The sequence below is a fragment of the Heptranchias perlo genome, chromosome 8 (assembly GCF_035084215.1).
Source record: "Heptranchias perlo isolate sHepPer1 chromosome 8, sHepPer1.hap1, whole genome shotgun sequence".
Lineage (NCBI taxonomy): Eukaryota > Metazoa > Chordata > Chondrichthyes > Hexanchiformes > Hexanchidae > Heptranchias > Heptranchias perlo.
Window position 1 is genome coordinate 9,408,902 of NC_090332.1, and position 27,182 is coordinate 9,436,083.

Here is a 27,182-nt window from a genome sequence, read left to right on the forward strand (position 1 = left end):
TCTCCTTTTCAAGTATTTATCCAATTCAACTTTTGAAAGTTACTACTGAATCTGCTGCCATCACCTTTTCAGGTAGTGCATTCCATGTGATTGACACCGCAAATAACCAATCAAAACTTTGCTGTCGTGGTTTTTTTTCGATTCAAAAGGAAGAGGAGGGATGTCAAGGGGGTGAAGGAAAGCCTATTGGTCCAGCTTTACCTCCCCAGCTTGGCTCCAGGGAACATCCTTTATTGACTGGGAGCCACTTCAGACATCCTCTATTTCCAGAACCAATCAAAAAATTTAGTTGCAGGCCAAATTGGCTGATTTTGATTATGTCCAGTGCGAGATTTTAGGTTTGCCATTTATTGTACATCCAACTCCTAATTGTGTCAAATACACTGCAGAGCAAACAATCCTGGAGTGTCAGATTCTTAAATAGGATGCTCATTTCCAAATCGCAGTGTCACCTGCCCACTCTGCCGGGTGGATAACAGTTTGATAAGCAGGCCTCCTGCCCAGCGTACCAGCCCCCCCCCAATGACATTTGCCCCCTTGGTATTTGCCAGGGGATATATCTGCACGGTCTTGGATAAGTCGGTGGGGTGCGAAAACTCCCAGGGGAACGGGCTGCCCTTTCTCTCCTAGCTGAGCTCACGCCTCTTTAGTTAAGTTCATTTAAAGCCAAGTAATTTGATCCCACAATGTAACTTTAAAATGATAACTAAAGTTAAAGTGTTACTGGTTGAGTCAAATCAGTGCACTACGTGGTATTCTGAGCTGCGTAGACTAGGAAGCTCTATTATTATATCTGGCCTGTGCTAATTTAGAAATGATGTGGAGATGACCTGACGAAGGAGGAAGCCTCCGAAAGCTTGTGATTTTCAAATAAAATTGTTGGACTATAACTTGGTGTTGTAAGATTGTTTACACTAATTTAGAAAGTCTCAGCTGAAATGGTGGTGGGGTGTTCATAGAATCACAAAGTGGAGAAGGAGGCCATTCGCCCCATCATGTTTGTGCCAGTTCTTTGAAAGAGCTATCCAATTAGTCCCACTCCCCTGCTCTTGCCCCACAGCCCTGCAAATTTCTCCTTTTCAAGTATTTATCCAATTCCCTTTTGAAAGTTACAAATGAATCTGCTTCCGCCACCCTTTCAGGCAGTGCATTCCAGATCATGACAATTCGCTGCGTAAAAATTTTCTCTTAATCCCCCTCCCTGGATTTTTGGTCAAATCTTATATAATTAATATAACCTTATTGTCCCTAGATTAGGGAGGGAAAATATCAGCCAGGTTTTCTGTCACCAGCTCCTCTCTGCCTCCGTTCCACTGCCAGTGCATGTGTGTAGCCATTAGGTGAGGTCATCAATGGGCTCAGTTGCGATGCACCCCACGGTCAAGGAGCCATTTGTCTTCTTTAGAGTCACTTTGGGCCTTGATGTGCAATTTACAGTACACGCGTTTAGCATCGTTGCGAAGTCCAAACTGCTTCACTGCTGCCCTGAGCTTGTAGTGTGAATATACCACATTCATTTGATTCAGTCGACGGGATATCACAGAATGGTTTAATCAACAACTTGGAAAACCAGTAAATAAAGCTCTCATTGAAAACTTGCCAACAAAAAAACAAAAAGCTGCATGTGTTCTCTTTTTCTGGTCTAACATGGAGATTAGTCACTAAAATAATTGGAAGACTTAATTTGAAAGGCTGACTTTAGTCACTGAGTGTTTGCCAGATGTCAGGAAATTCCAGGATCAGTCAATATGCCGAGAGCTGTCAACAATTCTTTGACAACACCGAGTCCCACGGACAACACCGTGTCCCATGGACAACACCGTGTCCCACGGACAACACCGGGTCCCGCAGGCAACACCGAGTCCCGCGGACAACACCGGGTCCCGCAGGCAACACCGAGTCCCACGGACAACACCGTGTCCCGCGGACAACACCGTGTCCCGCGGACAACACCGAGTCCCACGGACAACACCGAGTCCCGCAGGCAACACCGAGTCCCACGGACAACACCGAGTCCCACGGACAACACCGAGTCCCACGGACAACACTGGGTCCCATGGACAACACCGAGTCCCGCGGACAACACCGGGTCCCACAGACAACACCGAGTCCCGCGGACAACACTGGGTCCCACAGACAACACCGAGTCCCGCGGACAACACCGAGTCCCACGGACAACACCGTGTCCCACGGACAACACCGTGTCCCGCGGACAACACTGGGTCCCATGGACAACACTGGGTCCCATGGACAACACCGAGTCCCGCGGACAACACCGGGTCCCGCGGACAACACCGTGTCCCGCGGACAACACCGGGTCCCACGGACAACACCGAGTCCCACGGACAACACTGGGTCCCATGGACAACACCGAGTCCCACGGACAACACTGGGTCCCATGGACAACACCGAGTCCCACGGACAACACCGTGTCCCGCGGACAACACCGAGTCCCGCGGACAACACCGGGTCCCGCGGACAACACCGAGTCCCACGGACAACACCGGGTCCCACAGACAACACCGAGTCCCGCGGACAACACCGAGTCCCGCGGACAACACCGAGTCCCGCGGACAACACCGAGTCCCGCGGACAACACCGAGTCCCGCGGACAACACCGAGTCCCGCGGACAACACTGGGTCCCATGGACAACACCGAGTCCCGCGGACAACACCGGGTCCCACAGACAACACCGAGTCCCGCGGACAACACTGGGTCCCACAGACAACACCGAGTCCCGCGGACAACACCGAGTCCCGCGGACAACACCGAGTCCCGCGGACAACACCGTGTCCCGCGGACAACACTGGGTCCCATGGACAACACCGAGTCCCGCGGACAACACCGAGTCCCGCGGACAACACCGTGTCCCGCGGACAACACCGGGTCCCGCGGACAACACCGGGTCCCGCGGACAACACCGTGTCCCGCGGACAACACCGAGTCCCGCGGACAACACCGTGTCCCATGGACAACACCGGGTCCCGCGGACAACACCGTGTCCCGCGGACAGGACAACACCGAGTCCCACGGACAACACCGGGTCCCGCGGACAACACCGGGTCCCATGGACAACACCGTGTCCCATGGACAACACCGGGTCCCATGGACAACACTGGGTCCCATGGACAACACCGGGAGCCGCAGAAAAAACTGGGTCCCCCAGGCAACACTTTGTCCCCCAGACAACACTGGGTCCAACAGACAACACTGGATCCCACAGACAACACTGGGTCCCACAGACAACACTGGGTCCCACAGACAACACTGGGTCCCACAGACAACACTGGGTCCCACAGACAGCACTGGGTTCCACAGGCAACACGGGATCCCCCAGACAACACGGGATCCCTCAGACAGCACCGGGTCTCACAGACATCAAATGTTATAATGCAAGAATATTGCCATAATAGCTGAGGGAGCATCGATTTATGTATAGAACAGTGCAGAGCCTTGATCCAAAGTGCCCTCTTGTACTCGGGTTTTTTGCTCTTTCATTTGCATGAGGTGCATGTCCTCCTGTTTTGTTGTGAAGTATTTGGGTAGCGGATTGTTTACCCAGTGTTGTTATGAAGACAGCAAATGTGGAGGCTGTGCGACGAATGGTTTAACAGCCTAACACGTAGTTACCAATCAAAGGCTTGTTCCGAGGGTTTCTGCAGCAGACGCTTTGTGGTTGTGAAGTATGAATTAGAGGGAGGTTTTGCTGTCAAACAATAACTTTAAACAAAGGCTATTCAAATCAAACAGCCCGTTCTGTGATGGAGCTTCTTGGTGCTGTTTAATATTATAGACGTTTCGCCCAAGTGAGTATCTGATATTTCTGGCTAAGTAAATAGAAATTAAAAATGTCTAATTTTTTTTTAAAAAGCAACAGCCGCTGTATTCATTGTTCACTGAATGCTTTAAGCTGTTTGCTTCTAGTAAGTGAATACGCCCCACCTTATCTCCATCTTATCTGTGCAATCAATAACAACAACTTAAAGATAGAAAAATGCCCCACGGCATTTCACAGAGACAAGAACAGGTGCTGAACCAAAGAAGGAGAGATTAGGAGGATGACTAAAAGCTTGATCAAAGAGGTGGGTTTTAAGCGGGAGAGGGGGGGGCGGTGGTTAAAGAAAAAGAGGAAGTGAAGAGGTTTGGGAGGAGAATTCCAGAGAGTGGGACCAAGGTAGCTGAAGGCACGGCCGCCAATGATGGGGCGAAAGGAGAGGGAACTTACAAGATGATGGGCAATCTTCTTTAACTGTATATCGGAGCCTTCACCCTCCAGTTCTCCAGTTTTGGTTCACTGCTCAGTTCTCCTCACCCCCTGTGCTTGACAATCAGAGGCCAATCCTTCAGCCACTGCACCTGTGCTCTTTGGAAATCTCTCCCTAACCTATTTTGGCCTTCTACCTCTCTGCCTTCCTTCAGTGGCTTCATCGTCGCTGGGTCAAAATCCTGGAGCTCCCTTCCTAACAGCACTGTGGGAGAACCGTCACCACACGGACTGCAGCGGTTCAAGAAGGCGGCTCACCGCCACCTTCTCAAGGGCAATTACGGATGGGCAATAAATGCCGGCCTCGCCAGCGACGCCCACATCCCATGAACGAATAAAAAAATAAATAAATAAAAACCCATCTCCTTAACCAGTGTTCGGTTCACCCTCTACCCTTCAATTTTTCCCATCTCTTGCTGGTGTCCTCCTCGACCTCTGTAAAATTCCTCTAAGTGAAGACGTTGGTAGGGACAACCAGACGAAACTAAAAGTAGGTGTTATTCTGTTATACATTTTACCAGGTTTCCATCCCAAACAGTCACACAGTCACACACCATGACTTCTGTTACATCAATATACCAAATTACCGTAATAATGGAACGAAACATAGATGGGGTTGGATCTCTGGAAAATAGATTCCACTCGAGACTTGAGCACAAAATTGAGGCTGACACTCCAGTGCAGTACTGAGGGAGTGCTGCACTGTTGGAGATGCTGTTTTTCGGACGAGACGTTAAACCAAGGCCCCCTCTGCCCTCTCAGGTGGACGTAAAAGATCCCATATCACTATTTCAAAGAAGAGCAAGGGATTTCTCCCCGGTGTCTTGGCCAGTATTTATCTCTCAACCAAAATCACTAAAACAGATGATCTGGTCATTATCTCGTTGCTGTTTGCGGGTCCTTGCTGTGTGCAAATTGGCTGCTGTGTTTCTTACATTACAACAGTGACTTCCCTTCAATAGTACTTCATTGGCTGTAAAGTGCTTTGGAACGTCCTGAGGTTGTGAAAGGCAGTATAAATACAAGTCTTTTTTTTCTTCTACGTTTAATGGCCCTTTCCTGCTCCTAACAATTCTTATGGATGTTACATTACAAATAAAAACCATGCCACAAATTGCATAACACACAATTCTTACTGATAAGCTTAGAAATGACTGAGATATGAATGAACAAACAACTAACACATCTGTAGGACATTCCTCTGTCTGCTGGTTTAACAGAGTAGTTTCTTTTAAACACACTCCCACTTCCGTTAAGATAACAAACAACAACAAGAATTTGCTTTTATATATAGTGCCTTTAATGTAATAAATATCACAGATAAGTAAAATAGAGACTAAGCCAGAAAGGGTGTGGATAGGTGGGGTGTGAGCAGCTTAGTTGAAGAGATAGACTTTGGCAAGGTTTTCAAAGAAGGAGAGGGAGGTGAAGAGATTCAGGAAAGGAACTCCAGACAGTAGGAACACAGGTGGCTCACGGTTGTGCCATCAGTGGTGGGGTGAAGAGAGGGATGCACGTAAGAAAGTCCAAAACAATATCGTACGGATATGTCAAGTGCTCGTAGACTAATATTGCAGACTTCTAAGTAACTTCCAGATTGTGATTCCTGGTGAACTCCTGACAAATGATTAATTGTTTATGGAAGGCAGGTTATCCAGCTAACAACAATCGACTGTACACAGAGGTTACTAAAGTGGGCGAGGGAGCCCAGTGAGAGATCTGCAGGAAAGCTGCCACTTCATAGATGCTTTTGGATAAAAAGTAAATGGAAACCTTGCAGTGCGTGAGAACTTGGGAATTTTTAAGAACAGGAAATGGTCGTTAGGGCTCAACAAAGCCGTTCTTTTTTTCATAGATCATGGCCGTGCCAGATCACCTTCTCATTATACTCAATCCCTCCTCTTTCCAGGAATACATCTAATTATTCCTTAAACCCATTTATATTCTTCACTTCAATGGTCTTCTCTGGTAACTTACTCGTCAATTCTACAACCCCCTCGCACTGAAAGCATTTCACTTCCAACTTCCTAAACTTGTAACTTCCGCCCCCCTCCTGCCCCTTGATATTCGAATGGCTTTTACGTGGTGAACAATTTGCCTGGATCAACTTTGATGCAGGCAAATTGCCCTAACTTCAATTAGGGCACCTCAAAGTCTCCCCACTTCCAAAGAAAACAAGTGCAAGTCCTTGGGTTTAAACATCATGTAAGAATTTTCCTAAATTGTAGGCTTTACAGACGCACTAATGACTTGTTATGGAAGCGAGTCTGTCGCAGTCCTTGAACTTTTGAGGGTTGAACAAAACTGAAAAAAGAGCCCTTTATATTTAATAGGGAGAGATACAAGTTGGTGCTGTTGTAAATCAGAATAATCATGGCTGGAAGTAGTGCTTCTGGCAGTATGCATGAGCAGCCTTTTTAATTGTAACTGCTTTCTTTTACGCTATTTAATTACAATAGATTAGTATAGAAATGTAAATGTCTGGAAGAAGGCAAAAGGGCACTCAGGGAGCGGAGCGTGAAGAGGCAGTTTTTAATCTACTCACTTAGTTTCTTGGCTCAATCTTTCCAGTGAGTTGTGACCATGAAATATTAAATGTCAGAGCTTTTAAAAGAGTTCCTTGATTGCCCGCTATTTCATTTGATGGCACTACACGGATATATTTCTCACAGGCATTTCTTCTGCGGCTGAGCAACCCCCACAATTTACTCCGTCTCTCCTCTCCTGAAGGCACCGACAGCCAGCCTTCTGAAAGGAAGGACTTGCATTTCTATAGCGCCTTTCATGACCTCAGGACGTCCCAAATCCCTTCACAGTCAATGAAGTACTTTTTTTGAAATGTATGTCTCTCTTGTAATGTAGGAGACGCGGCAGCCGATTTCCGCATTGCCAATATTTGCACAGTTGTCAATGGACAAAGATTGATTGACCCCTGCTGGAAGTGCACCTTGGCCCAGGACACGATTTCGTCTCGGCTGTCTTGCGCCCTGCAGTTGAATAGCTGGCCAGTGCTCGATGCCGAGGCTCCCACACGAATAATGGGTGACGGGACAAGATGCCAGAGGGGGCTTGGTGGCCGTGGGACCGCATCCACAGGGCATTCGGGAGAAGGGGAGAGGGAGGAGAATGGGGGAAAGAAAGAAAAAAGCAATTTTGGAATGTGGGCGGGAGAGGAGGAGATATGAATTCAAAGGCCTAGATTTTCCTCCGTTATCCCGCTCCAAATGAGGTGGGAGATTGGTGGAAAAAGTGGGGAAATTCAACGATGCGGCCTATCACCACTTCACTGTCCCAAACTTTGTCTTGCTCCCCTTGCCTCTGCCGGAAAGACCAGCAACCACCCCTTTACCCACCCGAGCCTGTGGGGAGGCAGAGCCTGGCAAATCATCTGATTTCCCCCATCACTGCCCCCCATGGACCACCAGAAGAGGAGTCACAGTAATCCTTGCAACAGCAGCGGAAGGACTGCTGATGTCCCTTTAGGAAGGGAAAGGGCCCAGTAGTCAGCACCTCTCCCTTCCCTTGGGCCCCGGCTACCATTGCTAGGCCCCCAGCTCAGTCCGAGGCCTAACGTGGAAGTTGCCTTGCGATCTGCGGGACGCCCGTCCCCACTTTTAAGCCGAGCCCTACCTCCTTGGATGCTGAAGCGGAGGGTGCCACACCGGGCAGTGGCAGTCTCCCTCTTTGCGCTGGAGGTCCCTCTTGCAGCCCGCTCTGCAATTTTGTAGTGAAGCCCAAGGATGAACCTGGTCCGGCTCATAGCCAGGTCAGGGTGGTGGGCCCAAGTCTCTCGCCGATCCGCCTGGGGAAGATTCAGGAAAATCCAGCTCAGAATCTCTGACTTTGTATTAACCTGAACAGCAAGTGAAGAGCCTCCATTAAATTACCGGGAGCTCCATTACGTGAGCCTGCTTGCCCTCAAATCATAGAATCACACAGCGCAGAAGGAGGCCATTCAGCCCATTGTGCCTATGCTGGCTCTTTGAAAGAGCTATCCAATTAGTCCCACACCGCACAGCCCTGCAAATTTCTCCTTTTCAGGTTTATCCAACTCCCTTTTGAAAGTTATTATTGAATCTGCTCCCACCACCCTTTCAGGCAGCGCATTCCAGATCATAACAACTCACTAGCTGTCCACTAAAATATCCAGTCGATCCACCAGGGATCAGACTCAGCACCTTTCCTGACCATCCAAACCCTGATTCATGGCAAAATTCTCTCTCTTTCTTTCCCTCTTTTTCTCTCTCTGCCACCCTATATTTTCTAGCCGTGTCTAGATGAACAGATGAAGTGGTTTGCGGTTGGATTTAAGATGTGATGAAATATAATGTGAACTCCAAGGAAATGAATTCGAAGCTGGCCAATAAGCTGCCTTCAGTCAGACCAAGCTGTCATGGGCTAAGCAGGTTATGTCTTTTTTTGAGGCCTACCGATTTGAGGAAAACCAGAGGCCTAAGTTGGGAAAACCAGACGTAGAGCCTGAAGGTGAAGGCCGTGATTAGGGTCGCCAACTCTGGTTGGACGTATTCCTGGAGGTTTCATCACATGACCTCCCGCTTCCCACGGCCAATTGGAAAGCGACCAGGCTCTTTGTTAGCCGATTGGATGATTCTTGACCATCAGTCAAACAGCCGTTTCCCCCCCACCGTCTCCAATATTTTTATGACTAATACACAAGAAAAAGAAATAAACGCACATTTTGTTTAAATGCCCCTGTGATTTTTCTCTGGGGTTGTTGCTCGCAGCAGTGTCCAGGAGATTAATCTTCAGTTCCTGGAGACTCCAGGGCAACCCTGGAAGTTTTGACAACCCCTCGACATGATGCAGTAAGTTTGGGGGTGGAACGGATGCAGTGAAAGGCCCTGTACAACCTAGGCCCATGCTGTGTTTTAATAAGGCAGAATAAAAGAGCGAGGTAAAACGCCGGCCGTTTCCTGTTTTGAATATTATGGTCTGTTTTTTTTAAAATTCCCTTCCCCACAGGTAAAGGTCATGCTGCGGATCTGCCCAGCCTCGGTCGGGGACACGTCCGAATCCAGCTGCTTCTTTAAAGTCGACCCTCGTAAAAAGCAGATCACTCTGTATGACCCGCCGGCTAACGGGCTCCAGAATTCCTCGCAGAAGAGAGGAGGGGGCCTGGTGCCACCAAAGATGTTTGCTTTCGACGCCGTCTTCCCGCAGGACTCTTCGCAGGTCGGTGGCAATTCAGTCCCGTTCTCCTTTAACCGCGGCTGCAAAAAAAATACTAAAACCGCCCGTAAAGCCGTTTGCATCGCTCCCTGTTCCCGAGGCTACAAATTCCTGCACCCTTTTGTTGGGGGGGGGGGGGGAGGGGATGGGGTTCCCAACCCTCCCGGGATGACCGGGAGTTTCCCGGAATGGGGGGATGCCTCTCCCGAACGAGCAGCCCGGGAGATCAGCGATTTAAATTTCCCGCCTCAGTGCCCCCCTCCACTCCGTGATGTCACCTGCAGAGAGCCTCGATCGGGCGGAGTGCAGCCGGGAGGGAGCCGGAGAGTCGGGAATCGGGAGGGCCCGGGAATCACGGGAATCGGCATTCGGGGGTTGTTGGGGGTCTCTGCCATGCTCTTTTGTCCGCGCCCATTCATCGCAAACTAACTCCTCTTGTTTTTATGACAGGCTGAAGTATGTGCAGGTACGGTAGCGGAAGTGATCCAATCTGTGGTGAATGGTGCAGACGGCTGCGTGTTCTGTTTTGGGCACGCCAAGCTAGGTTAGTACGAGCTTTCATTGCAGTTAATTGACAAACAGTTACGCGCATGCAAACTGGGGGTTGAACTCGTCAGCAACAATACTCCACTGGGACGAAAAACCCACCCCCCTCCAAACCCATCCTCCGCCCCTCCCTCATCACCCTCATCCGACTGAGAACTCGACTTTGAGAGAGCAAAAAACCAGATTTCTGACGTCTAAAAGCAATTCACTTTTCACGTTAATTAGAGAGATTGATGTGAACTTTTCAGGCAGGAAGTGTTCAATGTCGACGTAACAAACCTTTAGACAACCGGCCTTTGTCTGCCAAATGGGTTCGCTTTCCCCGGCAAATCGAGCTCAGGGAGCCTCTTCCAACTTTCCAGACGTGAAGGTAAACTCTCTGAGCGCACTCCAACCGAAATCAGCATTTCACCTGCCCTAATTGTGGAGGTGTAGAAATGGCCCAGCTTGTTGACTCAAACAGAAAAAAAAAATAGGGACATCCTCCCTGTAAAGAACAGCCATGAAAAGAGAAGGTACATTTTTCCCGCTGGTTACGCCTAAGGTTGGCATAGCCGATCGGAAAGCGGACGGGGACGCGTCACGCGGGAATACTGCTCATTTCGCCTCCATCCACTTCCCCGGCTGGGATTTCGCTAGTGCTAGCAGCTTGCGGTTAGTTATGTTGAAATGAGGCCCCGATGATGCTGTTTATTTAGCCGTGCGATTTCCCAATCTTTCCCAGGAAATCTAGCTCACGTGTTTAGAATGAGACTACCTTAAATAAAGCAGACCCATACATTTGGATCTTGAACCAGTTGTTGGTCCTTTCAAGGGCGTCGTTTCACTTCTGCGATAGGATTGCACTGCGTGAGATTTCATCATCATCCAGAACACTATCTGTACTTTACCTATTATATCGTCAGACCGCTGTGACTAATCAGAAGTGAAACTATCATCCACTAGAAAATTCCAGGTTGCTTCGCATTAATCTGTAGGGACGTAGATGGGCTAAGGAACTGAGTGGCATCAGCAGAAACTTGTAGACAATACGAGCTCAGAAACTGCTGGTGTTTTGCTATTCTGGGGCTACCTGTGGGTCACTAAAAGTTTTTGACGGTAACAAAGTTTGCTGGTTAACCAATGATTTTGCAGTGGACTAAAATGTGGGTTAAACTTCTCACACACAGTGATATGGGAGAACCACAAATCCTCTTAAATCAGCTGCCAGCTGCAATAAGGTCTTTGTTGAACACCTGAAAAGAGCACAAGGAAAGAAAGATCTTGCATTTTCATAGCACTTTTCACAGGCCCAGGATGTCCCAAGGCGCTTCATAACCAACAGCAAAATAACGCGGATGCTGGAAATCTGAAATAAAAACAAGAAAAAACTGCTGAACACACTCAGCAGGTCGGGCAGCATCTGTGGAGAGAGAAACTGAGTTAACGTTTCAGGTCGATGACCTTTTTTTCTGAAACATTAACTGTTTCTTTCTCCACAGGTGCTGCCTGACCTGCTGAGTGTTTCCAGCATCTTCTGTTTTTGCTTCCGAACCAATGGATTGCATCTGAAGCGTAGTCACTGGGAAGCCCACCAGGGGCACCATGGAAGTTCCTGGTGGGCACATCTCTTACGCCAAGATGGGCTCAATCACAGAGTTTTGGGACCATTGCTGTTTAGCAGCAAGATTTGGTTTTAGGAGGAAATCTGTTTAAAAATGTACTTTCCCCCTCTGGTTTTCTTTCTCCACCTGGCTTATGCTGGGGTGCAGTGGACCTCCCAATACCTGGCCCATTCTTCATATTTAGCATGGGAGTCATCACAACCAGGAACAATCCTCTCCTCACCTGATGTCCGTGCATGTGTACCTTACAGCCGCTGGATAATCATCAGGAGTGGGAGCCCTAGGGCTAATTATTTCGTCGCCCCTGTGCTCAGGGACATTGAGACCGATTATTGCGCCCCTGCCACAGTCCTTACTGAGATCAACTAATCTTCCTGCTCTGTATGACTCAGTCCCTCACCATAATGTGCAGTTACCCAGTGAGCCATCGGGGGGGCTTTAGCTTCGAGGGAGGGGAAAGATCTTACCCAGAGGTTTCAGGAAGGAAAGAAGGTTTGACCTTCACTGGAGACCTAGGTTTCCTCGATTGGTTGTTCAATCTCATTCACAACTAAATGGAAATGATTGAAATCAGCTTCGAAGGCAGAAAGTAAGTCTGTTATTAGCTTGCAGGCTTCGAATTGTTGGAAGGTTTCTCTCCAGCACGAAACCCAATATTTTAGATCTGTCTTCATTTTCCATGTTTTCTGTCCTACCAAGAGCTTAAGCAGCACTTACCAGTATTTGGGTCAGTGCTGTTATCAAGGGCTAATACTAAAGAAGAGTTGAAATGTAATGATGGTTAATCTTTGAGGGAGTGCAGCTTACCATGGAACATGTCTGAATGAACATCGGTACTTATCTCTGAATGAACTTCAGTCCTCCAGAAGAACATTCCAACACTCAATCATCTAAAAGGCAATTTTGTGACAAGATTGGAGTTCTAAATAAACGTTCCGAGGGGAAATTGCACTTCTTCCTGTTTTAAGCCGCTGGGTCAGGTTCGAATCTGTAAAAACCATAAATCTGTACTGGAAACTGAAGTTCTGCTGCATTTTGTAATTTCGACTCAAAAAGTGTTTTCATTTTGTGATGTGACAGGGAAGTCGTACACTACGATTGGGAAAGATGACTCCATGCAAAACCTCGGTATAATCCCTTGTGCTATCTCGTGGCTCTTCAAACTGATTAACGAGAGGAAAGAAAAGACGGGAGCTCGATTCTCAGTCAGGGTCTCTGCAGTGGAGGTCTGGGGGAAGGAAGAAAACCTGAAGGACCTGCTGTCCGAGGTGGCTACAGGCAGTCTGCAGGACGGCCAGTCTCCTGGAGTCTACCTCTGCGAGGACCCGATCTGCGGCATGCAGGTAATACGGTTTTATATGTACCGAAAATGCAAGCTTGGTACCCGGTGTCCGTCCCTAAACTTGTTCAGGCTGCAAAAACATTTCTTCTTCGGAAAATGGAGGCTCGTGCAGTTGCACAGGTGGCCTCCAAGTGCCTGTACTTCATGTGAAGGCCTAGTCAGTAAGCGTTGTCAAGCGACTATGGATGGGTATTACCGCTGAGGCCTCAATGCATGTCCACAACAGGTACTGGATGGCAATTAGGAGCAGGACCTCCCCTACCCCCTCCCAGGCTGCATTCACCCCCCCGCCCCCCCCACCAGCCTAGCTGGGGATGACACTTAGGCCTAGTATCGCAGCCCTATTACCATCCGAGCTAAGATCAGCTAATTCACCACACACCCTGGGGATGGACCACAGCACTTCCTCCCTGGCCCACAGGGCTCAATTCCTCACTGGGCAGTGCATTAACCAATGGAGGCTTTACAGGAGCCCCGCCCATCCTGTTTCGACTCATAGACTTACTCCACTGAAGCTCATTCTATGTATCAGTTGGTAGTAGTCCTTTATTAATGCTGCAGGGCAGGGCAGGTTCAATTACAAACAATTACATAGAATTAACAGTGGAGAAACAGGCCATTCAGCACAACTGGTCTATGCCGGTGTTTATGCTCCACATGAGCCTCCTCCCACCCCTCTTCATCTAACCCTATCAGCACACCCTTCTATTCCTTTCACACTCATGTGTTTATCCAGCTTCCCCTTAAATGCCTCTATACTATTCTTCTTCAACTACTCCTTGTTGTAGCAATTTCCACATTCTAACATTCTCTGGGTAAAGAAGTTTCTCCTGAATTCCCTATTGGATTTATTGGTGACTGTCTTATATTTATAGCCCCTAGTTTTGGTCTCCCCCACAAGTGGAAACATCTTCTCTACGTCTATCATATTACAGATAATAGTGCTGCTATACCAAGAGAATGCCATCTACTGTCTGCTTTGGCAAGGTTTGCCATAGAGAGGCTAAAACTGTCATTTACACTACCCTTATCCCAGAATCATGCTAGCATCAATCCAGTGTTGACACAAATGGATTCACTGAGTGGTCGTACATTTCCTTGGATGTACGACCACTTCTTCCCTCTCCCCACCCCATTGCCCTTGTCGAGGCTGCCTGTGTTCTCCATGCACAGTTGAACCTGTTTCACACATCTCAGCCTTGCACGCGTCAGGAAGTCACAGGTCCAGGCCCCACTCCGGAACCCAAGCTCATAATCTAGGCTAAGACACTTCAGTGCAAGACTGAGGGAGTGCTGCAATGTCAGAGCTGCCGTCTTTTGCATGGATGTGAAAGATCCCATGATATTGCTCAAAGAAGAGCAGGGGAGTTCTCCCAGTGCCCTGGCCAACATTTATCCTTCAACCAGCACCACCAAAAGTAGATTTATTTAGGCGCTGTTGGTATGATCTTCTTATGCACCAACTGGCCACTGCGTTTCCCTACAAAACAACAGCGACTACACTTCAAAACTAATTTATCTGTTGTGAAGCACTTTGGGACATCCTGAGGACATAAGCAAGTTCTTTCTTTTCCTGCTTGCGGAGCCTCTTTTACATAGAATTACATAGAATGTACAGCACAGAAACAGGCCATTCGGCCCAACAGGTCCATGCCGGTGTTTATGCTCCACATGAGCCTCCTCCCTCCCTACTTCATCTAACCCTATCAGGATACCCTGCCATTCCTTTCTCCCTCATGTGTTTATCTCGCTTCCCCTTAAATGCCTCTATGCTGTTCGCCTCAACTACTCCACATTCTAACCACTCTCTGAGTAAAGAAGTTTCTCCTGAATTACCCATTGGATTTATTAGTGACTATCTTATATTTATGGCCCCTAGTTCTGGTCTCCCCCACAAGTGGAAGCCTCTCTGTCTACCCTATCAAACCTTTTCATAATCTTAAAATCCTCTGTCAGGTCACCCCTTAGTTTTCTCTTTTCCAGAGAAAAGAGCCCCAGCCTGCTCAGTCTTTCCTGATAGTTATAACCTCTCAATTCTGGTATTATTCCTAGTAAATCCATTTGCACCTTCTCCAATGCCTCTGTATCCTTTTGATAATATAGAGACCAGAACTATATTATTAAACTAGAAAGAGTGCAGAAAAGATTTACTAGGATGCTACCGGGACTTGATGGTTTGACTTACAGGGAGAGGTTAGACAGACTGGGACTTTATTCCCTGGAGAGTAGGAGGTTAAGGGGTGATCTTATAGAAGTCTATAAAATAATGAGGGGCATAGATAAGGTCGATAGTCAAAATCTTTTCCCAAAGGTAGGGGAGTCTATAACGAGGGGGCACAGATTTAAGGTGAGAGGGGAGAGATACAAAAGGATCCAGAGGGGCAATTTTTTCACTCAAAGGGTGGTGAGTGTCTGGAACGAGCTGCCAGAGGCAGTAGTAGAGGCGGGTACAATTTTGTCTTTTAAAAAGCATTTGGACAGTTACATGGGGAAGATGGGTATCGAGGGATATGGGCCAAGTGCAGGCAATTGGGACTAGCTTAGTGGTATAAACTGGGCGACATGGACATGTTGGGCCGAAGGGCCTGTTTCCATGTTGTAACTTCTATGATTCTATGATTCTATGTTCACAGGCCCTTTTTAAAAGCCGAACATTGGGAGAACTGGGCTTCGTTTCTCAAAATGACTGGGGGGCAACCGAATAACTAGACTGGCTGGGCACCCTGCACCTTTGTCTCTGGGTCGAATGAGAGTTGACGGAGCCCGGCTTGTCACTTTGAATGCGGGTGGCCTGCACGCTCCTGCAGGCCGACCCTGTTTCCCCAGGGAGTACGTGGAGGAACGACAGACATGACAGGCTTCCTGTCACGTCTGTCACCCCAGCTAATCTGTAGGGAGGCGGGACCAGATAGCTTAGGTTTACATCAGATATCTAATTATATTCAAAGAAACTCAATTTTTAAAGAGTAATCCCTTATGATGAGCTATGGGTATATTGTGTTCTCCTTTTAAACTCTAATACACAAAGGTTAGTGACGTAGAGAAGATGTTTCCACTTGTGGGGGAGACCAGAACTAGGGGCCATAAATATAAAATAGTCACTAATAAATCCAATAGGGAATTCAGGAGAAACTTCTTTACCCAGAGAGTGGTCAGAATGTGGAACTTGCTACCACAAGGAGTAGTTGAGGCGAATAGTGTAGATGCATTTAAAGGGAAGCTAGATAAACACATGAAGGAGAAAGGAATAGAAGGATATGCTGATAGGGTGAGATGAAGCAGGGTTGGAGGAGGCTCGTGTGGAGCATAAACACTGGCATGGACCTGTTGGGCCGAATGGCCTGTTTCTGTGCTGTGCATTCAGTGTAATTCTATGAAATCTGGAACTCTCTCCCCCAAAAAGTTGTTGAGGCTGGGGGTCAATTGAAAATGTCAAAACTGAGATTGATAGATTTTTGTTAGGCAAGGGTATTACAGAACCAAGGCAGGTAGATGGAGTTAAGGTACAGATCAGCCATGATCTAGCTGAATGGCGGAACAGGCTCGAGGGGCTGAATGGCCTCCTCCTGTTCCTAATGTTCCTATGCAGCAGTGTCTTGATCTGGTAGCCGTTAACGCAAGTTTCCGCCCTGCCGCTGTTTTCTTTTGTTTTTGCAGCTCCAGAACCAGAGCGAGCTCCGTGCGCCGACCGCAGAGAAGGCCGCTTTCTTCTTGGACGCCGCCATCGCTTCCCGCCGGAGCAGCAGGCCCGACTGCGACGAGGAGGAGCTGCGCAACTCCCACATGCTGTTCACGCTGCACATCTACCAGTACCGGATGGAGAAGAGCGGCAAGGGGGGAAGTAAGAATCGGTTCCCGCTGTCCTTTCACAGAGCCGCGGCCCGGGTCGATTAACGGCCAATTTTTGGCGCTGGCGCTGCACCGGAACTTCTGGCCGGGTGTGCGCTCTCCGGCAAGGGCCCGGTGGTTAGCCACCAGAGGAGGGGGATGCTGAGTAATTTCCCTCCTCTAGCCCAGGGAATGACGAGACCAGTGCTTTTAAAAACAAATGTTGGTTCTCAGGCTTGTGGGTGACGACGGCAGGACCCCATTAATGCCCGTCGCTAATTGCCCCAAAAAGTAACTGAATTGCCTTATTCTTGAGTGGTTGGTTTTGCAGCTGAGTGTCTTGCTAGGTCACTTCCAGAGAGCGTTAAGAGGAGAGTTGGCTATTGTCACATTATTATGGGAAGGAGGGGGATTTTAACTGGGGGTGGAACGAGCATCAAAATGCCCCGACCGAATCAATTTGAAGGCCGGGCTATTTTAGCTCCTGGGCCTCGTTTATGTCCTGCCGGCCAGCATCACACCCAACAGGGGCGGAGAGAGGCTGCTGGCAGGTAAAGGCCCCGTGGCTGCCTGCCGGCATGCAGGTATGGGTGGGGAGGGGGGTGGGGTTTGGCAGGGTCTTTTGGGGATGGGTGGGGGTGGAATTTTAAAACTTACCTTTCAGGGCGTCAGCTTCTTCCCCGACAGGTTATACTCAGTGCGGCATCGTAGGACCCCGATCTGCATGTATTAAATGAGGCTCCCGTCTGATTCAGGCAGGTGCCTCAACCGCCTAAAGCAGCAATGGGCGGGAATAGGAACAGGAGGAGGCCATTCAGCCCTGAAACCTGTTCCACCATTCAATTAGATCATGGCTGATCTGTACCTCAACTCCATATCCCTTCATACCCTTACCTAACAAAAATCTATCAGTCTCAGACTTGACAATTTTTAATTGACCTAGCCTCAACAGCCTTTTGGGAGAGTAAGTTCCAGATTTCCACCACCCTTTGGGTTAAAAAGTACTTCCTGATTTCACTCCTAGATAACTTAGCTTTATTTTTAAGATTATGCCCCATTGTTCTGGATTACTTCACCAGAGGAAATAGTTTCTCTGTATCTACCTTATCGAATGCCTTTATCATTTTGAGCACCTCGACTAGATCAACACCCCCCCTCCAACAACCTTCTGAACAAGTTCATGCAACCTGGCCTGATAATTTAACCCTTTAAGCCCTGGTATCATTCTGGTGAATCTGTACCGTATCACTTCCAAAGCCATTGGCCCAGAATTTGCTGTCAAAATAACGGTGAGGCTAATGGCGCTCACCGTTATTTATGCGCAAATCAGACAGCAATTTCAGGCGAGGGGAAGATGCGCAGTTAAATGCGAAAATCCGAAAGTTGCTGTCCCAGTAGCACCGCTCTGCTGTTAGCTTTGAAACGCATGAAGTTCCTGTATTTGTGCGGTAGATTCGAACTAAACTCGCCACAGAAAGTCAGGGCTTGTCCATTTCAGTCTAAATACCCTTTTTAACAGCGTGATAAGTGTTAATTACTGCCAGTCAACCTCTCTGACACTGAAAATTAACTATTACAAGTGTGGAGTCTCATTCCTTCAGGTTTTAATTGTTGTTGGAGATTTTGTTTTAAAATTTAAATTAAATTTTTTTTTACTTTTTCTTTCTGTCTCTTTTTTCCTCTCTTACTCCAATCTTTCTTTCCCTCTCTTTATTTCTCTTTCTGTACCTGATTTGACATTGAATTCACCCACTCTAACTTACACTTCCTCCTCAGTCCTTGCGCTGCTCATTTCACAATCCTTAAATCTGAAGGAGGGACACAGTTGCTTGCCCTGTTTACACAGATCCCAGATGCCCTGTAGGGGGCACCGAGCCGTTTCCATCTTCCACTTCCAGCAACTTGCAGGGCAAGATCCCATGGAGATTAAACGGGCAAGGGCAAATCTCACTAACGGTGGGCACCGTTCGATGAGCCGCTACAGCTTATTCTGGGCCAATCTACCCCGAGGTTCGGCGCCCAACGACTGAGTTTTCGGAGATAATTTTAACTGCGTGGCTGTCCAGTTCACACTGGGCAGGGTGGGTTAAAATCGCCCCCTGTAGGCCAGACCGGGTAGGGGCGGTAGGTTCCCTTCCTTATTTTATTCTGATCCCAGCCCACAAATTGGTGGGATTTGAACTCTTTTCAGCCTCAGGGATGCTCATCCAGTACCAGGACCACTTCATTCCTCCATCCTTGCAACTACAGTCAGCCAACTACGCGCACAGACTGGGAATGGAACCTGGGGCCTTGGGCTCAGATACCTGGTTAGCACCACACCAGATGGCAGGGGGGGGGTGAAGGGGAGGGGGTAAGGGGGGGTGGTGAGTTACCCTTTGAGTGCTGAGGGAGGGAAAAGCTGGCACTATTCAGGAGACAAACATTGAACGCAAGGGCAGAAATAAAGTAGAGAAAGTGATGTTAAGGAGATCGCTTTGGGGACTGATTTGACTTTTTGAATGGGGCATTGACGGTGAGACTCCCAACAGTAAAATGTTCCTGGCAAGTGTTTAGACAGACAGCCAGCTCAAGAGGAAGAGATTGTGACCACACCATCCTAAATTTCAATATCCACCTTGGCTTGTTCCGAGCGTTCAGCTTTCGCAACCTTATTTAAATCAATAAAACTTCACGTAAAGTCAACCTCATCCCATGATTCCATCGGCTCCTGAAGAAGAGATTTGGATACAAAGAGCCCTGAGTCTCGGAGCTGCCTCGGGGAGTGGGACCAAGACCATAAGATGAGTTTTGAAATAGAATTATGGTTCGCAAATTGTGAGGGGAGCGAGTTAGGTCGTCAGGGAGACGATGCTTCAGGTTTCCAGGGCGAGTGGGTGATATGATTTATTTCCTCCCTTCTAAAATGCACCATTAGGAAAGCTTTGCGGCGCTCCCTTTATGACTGAGTGCGGTACTCCAGACGTTTGGGCAGCCTACTCTCTACGCTGTTCCTAGATTAGATCGCATGTCATCCTCGAACGTGGGTGGGCAGCACATTCCTGCTCCACATGAGGCATGTGGACTAGTGACGGACAGGACAGGCTTACTGTCAAGGCCCGAGTTACAATCCCCCATGGGTCTGTGATGTCAGCTTTACCTCAACCGGGGTTAGCAGTTTGCCTAATATGAAAAACAGAAAATGCCGGAGAAGCTCGGCAAGTGAGGCAGCATTTGTGGAGAGAGAAACAGAGTTAACGTTTCAGGTCGAAGACCTTTCGTTAGAACTGGGAGATGTTAAAAGTGTAAAGTTAACTTCTTCCGTTTTTGACGAAAGGTCTTCGACCTGAAACGTTAACTCTGTTTCTTTCTCCACAGATGCTGCCTGACTTGCTGAGCTTCTCCGGCATTTTCTGGTTTTATTTTGGATTTCCAGCATCCGCGGTATTTTGCTTTTGATTTAGCAGCTTGCCTCCCCTCCCCTGGAATAATGGAACGGACAGTAATCCCCGCTGACGAGTGAGCGGGTATGGGTTTCAGGGGAATGTACAATCTGGCTCAGCCCCGTGGTCGAATAGCTTGGCCATGGCTCACACGTGAAGAATAGCCCTCTTGGGTGATGTACTAAAGGGCTGTCAGAACCCAAGTAAATAAGACTGAAACAAACCAAGCTGAAGCAGCTTCCAGCTGTGAACTCACCTGGGGGTTCGTGAGTCTTCTGAACTGCTCAGGCCTCTCTCACAGTTTATGATCCCACCTGAACCCCCACAATAAGGTCAGCGCAATGTAATCACGTCCAGATATTCATTTTGGTCCATATATTCAAACGGATAGTTTAATAATGCAGTGAGCTCCTAATTTGAAACTGAACTAGCACTAAATGAGCAAGGGGTAGATGTTGACTTTGTGTGATCGTGTAAAACTGGTGATAGCCAGTCGGCAGCCCGTTGTAACATCTCTCCCCATTTTTATTGACGTCAACAGAAGTAAAAATCGGGAGGGATGTAAAATGGACAGCCGACTGTTTTACACCGTCTACCTCTGAGTGTCGTCATCAGTGTCCTGTGTAAGAATTATCAGAGATATTCTCAGCTTTGTGTTGCCCTTCTGTTTAAACGGTGACTGCTCTCTGCGGAGCTGATTGACTTGCCCGTAGCAAATTTAATTGGGGGTGTCATTGGCACTCCGTATTGAAACGGATTAAAAACCAAATGGGATCGCACCATGCGATGCCGCTGACGAGTTCATTAACGAGTCGGCACGAAGTTCCTCTGTTTAAAATTATAACCATTATTCAAATAATGGATGGTAGAGTTTTAAACCTCCCGTAGAACTGCACAGAAAGGACCAACAGAAGGCTCTCGCTGTTTGAACTTTGAAAGCAGTAATCTACAAACAGCACTGGCTGTTTGATTTGCCTGGTTTTTAGAAGGGCCTTTTAAAAGGAAAGGAAGAATATTTTTCTTCAGGCTGGATGGTGTCAGTTTACTGTGTTCCCATCTAATAGACTGCAGGCTGCCTCATGTGTAGAGCAGTTGATAAATGTCTGATCAGCGCTCGGGAGGCTTAAAGGGGGAGCCATTCTTTCAGCAGGATTTACACCATTAATGGCCACAGAATAACTGACTGATCTGATATCTTTTATCCTCTTCTGCCGGCAGTGTCAGGTGGTCGCAGCCGCTTACACCTCATTGACTTGGGCAGCTGCGTAAAAGTGCTGAGCAAAAGTCGTGAGGGCGGCTCGGGGCTGTGTCTCTCCCTGTCAGCGCTGGGAAATGTCATCCTTGCTCTCGTCAATGGCACCAAGCACATTCCCTACAAGTAAGCATTCTTAGTCTTCTCTCCTCACTGACTGCAACTGTGTCTGTGTGTGTCAGTGTCTGTCTGTAGTCTGTCTGTCTGTGTGTGCATATATATATATATATATATATATATATACACACACGTGTGTGTCTTTGCGTGTGTGTCTGTGTGTGTGTGTGCATCTGTGTGTGTGTCTGCATGTGTGTCTGCATGTCTGTGCGTGCGTCTGTATTAGTGTCTGTATGTGTCTGCGTCTGTATGTGCATGTGTCTATACATGTGTGGCTGTCTCTGTCTGTGCGTGTGTCTGTATGTGTCTGCATGTGTGTGTCTGTATGTGCATGTGTCTATACATGTGTGGCTGTCTCTGTGTCTGTGTGTGTGTCTGTATTAGTGTCTGCGTGTGTCTGTATGTGTCTGCGTGTGTGTGTCTGTATGTGCATGTGTCTATACATGTGTGTCTGTATGTGTGTCTCTGTGTCTGTGTGTGTACGCATGTGTCTGTGTCTGTATTTCTTAATGTTTATGTGTGTCAAGAGAGCTCCAAGTGGAGATTCATTACACACATCCGAGTAAATAACATTATCTTTTAGAACTCTAGAGATCGGGATTTGAGTGGAGCGTTTCCTGCAGCCTGTAAATTGTAAACGTTGTTTTTTAAACAATGCAGCATCTTCCTCCCATTAACATGGGTTCCATTTGAGAATAAGCACCACTCCGCACCGTCCACATGTCCCATCAGTGCATCTGGAAGAAGGGACATGTCAACGAGCTTAACAAATGGCTTCCTCCCAATTATCCTTTGGGTTCCTTTAGAGAACAAAAACCCTCGATGCAGTGACCCGGGTGCCAGTGAGTGTTCCATCCTTTCAACAAATCAAAAACAAAAATGACGAGAATCTTTCACCAATCTTGGCAGGAACCCTGTTTGGTGAGAATTTGGAGTTACCACAACCTTGAACCCTTTATTCACCCATCAACAATATCTAATGCGTGGCAGTATGTCAAAGACTTCATTCTAAGGTTTATTTTTACGTCAGTTATATTTCCTTCCCTCTCCTTGAGGTGGTGATGCAAATGTTCCTGCATCAACCTGAGGCTTGCACAAAGTCAGTGTTGGCAGGCTATTCGACTACAGAGACCATCACATCAAAGACTAATTTTGTCCTTGTTGCGCATCTACCCACTAGCCCTTCCCACTGCAGGTCACTGGAGTAAGATCTGACCAATTTTATCCCTCCCTAGCCCAAGGACACTGAAGTCAATCCTCTGCGTCCCCCTCCCCCCATAGCACCATCACTGCCCCAAAACGAGATCACGTAACTCAGCACGGACCATAAGATAGAAATTTCATCTGGGTTCGTTTTCGGGCCCGGACTCGAGAGGACCGAGGCCGGCCCTAAATTGGGCCTCAGTCCTCATTAACTCACTGCGGCCCAAAGATATGTGTCTTGAGAGGGGGGCGGTCGGAGCAGACGGCAGGGGAGGCCAATCGCAAAGACCGTGGAGTTGGGGGAGCACTCCTGCTCTTCCTGGCTCCACTGGAAAGTTTTTTTAAAAATAAATTTACCTCAAAACTTACCTTTCAATGGCAGTCGCTGAGAAGGTTGGGGCAGGCCCATCACCTGGTCCCCCCATCGTAAGCTAACTTTACACAGGGTGTCCTTCAACAGGCGTTAGGCCCCTAATTAACATTCTCAAGGGGCTGAACGTCTGTTTTAGGCGGCCGCCCAGAACGGTGATTGATCTGGAACAGTCAGTGTGGGAGTGCTGCCTGGATGGTCTGCGAAACTGGCTGCCATTTGCCCGACAGTCAGGACTATCGATTGGGACTATGAAGAGGCGATAATCTAACCCCTGTTTGATTGAGCATGGAGTTTCCAGTCAAGGTTTGTCAAAATTTAGCATCGGTTTCAAAGGAATTCATTTGGCCCAAAAGCTGAATTGCAATTGATGGAGCTAAAGACAAACATAAGAACATAAGAAATAGGAGCAGGAGTAGGCCACACGGCCCCTCAAGCCTTCTCCGCCATTCAATTAGATCATGGCTGATCTTCAACCTCAACTCCACTTTCCCACCCAATCCCCATATCCATTGATTCCCTTAGAGTCTAAAAATCTATCCATCTCCGCCTTGAATACACTCAATGACTGAGCATCCACAGCCCTCTGGGGTAGAGAATTCCAAAGATTCACCACCCTCTGAGTGAAGAAATTCCTCCTCATCTCAGTCTTAAATGTCCGACCCCTTATCCTGAGACTGTGTCCCCTAGTTCTAGACTCTCCAGCCGGGGGAAACCTCCTCTCAGCATCTACCCTGTCAAGCCCCCTCAGAATCTTATACGTTTCAATGAGATCACCGCTCATTCTTCTAAACTCCAGACAGTATCGGCCCATTCTACTCAACCTCGCCTCATAGGACAACAAATTCTCCATTGCATGCTGATTTGGGATTATTCTTCGGGATGAATGAACTGGCCCAAGTTCGAAGATTCCGTTCAGCATGTTCGAAATTAGTCCGGGTTTATCAAACCCAATCTGACACATTCACACCCGGGGTCCTTGAACCCAACTATTCTCACAGTTCATTCATCACAATAGGAAGCTCCTGCACTGAATAGTAATCCCTCAGGTCCATGCTTTACACTCTCTCGAGCTCAGGGTCGGTTTATATGTTCCACTCTCCATGCTCTACGCACTCCAGTGAACAAGGTTGGTTTATAGACTCCATTCTCCGAAGTCTACATTCCCCAGGGGCCCATATTTGATTTATATGCCCCAGTGTCCATTTAAATTCAAGTGTTCCTGCTCCCCCTCTTGTCACTGTCTCCTTCACTTATCCATACTGCAGTACGGTACCTAGGGTTTAGCTGCTTTGTCCCTCACTCGCCTCCCTTCTGACTCTGGTTGGGCAAGACTGGAACCCTAAAATTACCTTAATTTTGTATTTAAAGATAGGATTGAATTTGTTTTGATTCTGTACCTGGATCTATTCTGGGTCTAACTGCAGAAGAATACAGTTTTAAGCTAAACCCCTTCCCACCGCCACAGATATTTTAAATATCTATACACTCACCACCACCTTCTACAAATGACTTGTATTTATAAACACACAAGGGAAAGAATATTCATGACCTTCTCCTGGAATTTTAAAAAACACTATTATTAATTAATGTTACAATCTGTAAAGTGCGTGCCTTTTAAATGCTCCCTCTTGTGTATGTAAAGTCTGAAATGAAATGCACCTTCCCACAAAGTCCCTGATTGTTGACTGAATTCAGGACCAACATTTTCAGCATTTGCAGACTCTTTGCCAATCTGTGCGGCTTCAGCCATATTCCTTCTGTTTGACTTACGGAGACTGGGTTAAAGAGAATCAATGGACCAGCAGGGTCTCCTCGCCTTAAATTTAGTCTGATGGCAAATGACCTGTGGTTTTCGAACAAGTTAAAGGCATGGTGGCTTAATGGCTGCCGCGGGGGGAGAGCAGATCATGTCGGACAAGGAGCCTTAGCGGAGGAGGATCCCGGACCGATAGGGCAATGTGACTAAAGGTTCTGCCACTGACGGTGGGAGTGAGGGAGGGAAGGCTGCGCACAAGGGCCAGGGTCACAAGAGCCGAGGATCCCATCGTGGCACCGAGCGACCCAGTGAGGTCGGGCTGGGGCAGTGGGGCCATTTTGATGCGGTTTGCATGGCGGCGTCGCAGCATTTGGCAAACGGAGAGGAAAGGTTTGCTGAAGACGTTTTAAAGAAGCCTCTTTCGATGGGAGAGCAGTCAGTCTGTGTTAACAATTCAACGCACTCAAGGTGCGTGGGAGTCGGGGGGGGGGGAATTATTTTTGGGGGCATTAACGCAAAATGGGCGATAATGAATTGACAGCCGCTTGAAGTCAATGAGAAAGAAAATCAGGCGGAGTATCAAACGTCGCTGCCGATTCGCTGTCGCACGTTTCACACTACCGCCCATGGTCAATTTCATCCCCCCCTCCCCCCCACTGTATCTGTCAGGTACAGTGCACAGTGCACTCCCCTCCCCCCCACTGTATCTGTCAGGTACAGTGCACAGTGCACTTCCCTCCCCCCACTGTATCTGTCAGGTGCAGTGCTCCATGCACTCCCCTCCCCCCACTGTATCTGTCGGGTGCAGTGCACAGTGCACTCCTCTCCCCCCCACTGTATCTGTCAGGTACAGTGCACTCCCCTCCCCCCCCACTGTATCTGTCAGGTGCAGTGCTCCATGCACTCCGCTCCCCCCCACTGTATCTGTCAGGTACAGTGCACTCCCCTCCCCCCCACTGTATCTGTCAGGTACAGTGCACTCCCCTCCCCCCCACTGTATCTGTCAGGTACAGTGCACTCCCCCCCCCCACTGTATCTGTCAGGTGCAGTGCTCCATGCACTCCCCTCCCCCCCACTGTATCTGTCAGGTACAGTGCACTCCCCCCCCCCCCACTGTATCTGTCAGGTACAGTGCACTCCCCCCCCCCCCACTGTATCTGTCAGGTGCAGTGCTCCATGCACTCCCCTCCCCCCCACTGTATCTGTCAGGTGCAGTGCACAGTGCACTCCCCTCCCCCCCACTGTATCTGTCAGGTACAGTGCACTCCCCCCCCCCCCACTGTATCTGTCAGGTGCAGTGCTCCATGCACTCCCCTCCCCCCCACTGTATCTGTCAGGTGCAGTGCACAGTGCACTCCCCTCCCCCCCACTGTATCTGTCAGGTACAGTGCACAGTGCACTCCCCTCCCCCCCACTGTATCTGTCAGGTGCAGTGCTCCATGCACTCCCCTCCCCCCCACTGTATCTGTCAGGTACAGTGCACAGTGCACTCCCCTCCCCCCCCCACTGTATCTGTCAGGTACAGTGCACAGTGCACTCCCCTCCCCCCCACTGTATCTGTCAGGTACAGTGCACAGTGCACTCCCCTCCCCCCACTGTATCTGTCAGGTGCAGTGCTCCGTGCACTCCCCTCCCCCCCACTGTATCTGTCAGGTACAGTGCTCCATGCACTCCCCTCCCCCCACTGTATCTGTCAGGTGCAGTGCTCCATGCACTCCCCTCCCCCCCACTGTATCTGTCAGGTGCAGTGCACAGTGCACTCCCCTCCCCCCCACTGTATCTGTCAGGTACACTGCACAGTGCACTCCCCTCCCCCCACTGTATCTGTCAGGTGCAGTGCACAGTGCACTCCCCTCCCCCCCACTGTATCTGTCAGGTACAGTGCACAGTGCACTCCCCTCCCCCCCACTGTATCTGTCAGGTACAGTGCACAGTGCACTCCCCTCCCCCCCACTGTATCTGTCAGGTACAGTGCACAGTGCACTCCCCTCCCCCCCACTGTATCTGTCAGGTGCAGTGCTCCATGCACTCCCCTCCCCCCACTGTATCTGTCAGGTGCAGTGCACAGTGCACTCCCCTCCCCCCACTGTATCTGTCAGGTGCAGTGCACAGTGCACTCCCCTCCCCCCCCCACTGTATCTGTCAGGTGCAGTGCTCCATGCACTCCCCTCCCCCCACTGTATCTGTCAGGTGCAGTGCACAGTGCACTCCCCTCCCCCCCACTGTATCTGTCAGGTGCAGTGCTCAGTGCACTCCCCTCCCCCCCACTGTATCTGTCAGGTAC

The 27,182-nt window shown here is 48.7% G+C and overlaps 1 protein-coding gene across 1 annotated transcript in view; it reads left to right on the top strand.

The window, feature by feature from the left end:
* The window catches only part of kif26ba (kinesin family member 26Ba), a 275,252-nt gene that overhangs the window by 207,051 nt on the left and 41,019 nt on the right, over positions 1–27,182 (top strand). Inside the window, exons 6-10 of the mRNA XM_067988624.1 lie at positions 9,249–9,458; positions 9,906–9,999; positions 12,686–12,948; positions 16,605–16,788; positions 21,416–21,575. Of these exons, the coding sequence (XP_067844725.1) occupies positions 9,249–9,458; positions 9,906–9,999; positions 12,686–12,948; positions 16,605–16,788; positions 21,416–21,575 (911 nt within the window). The remainder of the gene's footprint in view (positions 1–9,248; positions 9,459–9,905; positions 10,000–12,685; positions 12,949–16,604; positions 16,789–21,415; positions 21,576–27,182) is intronic.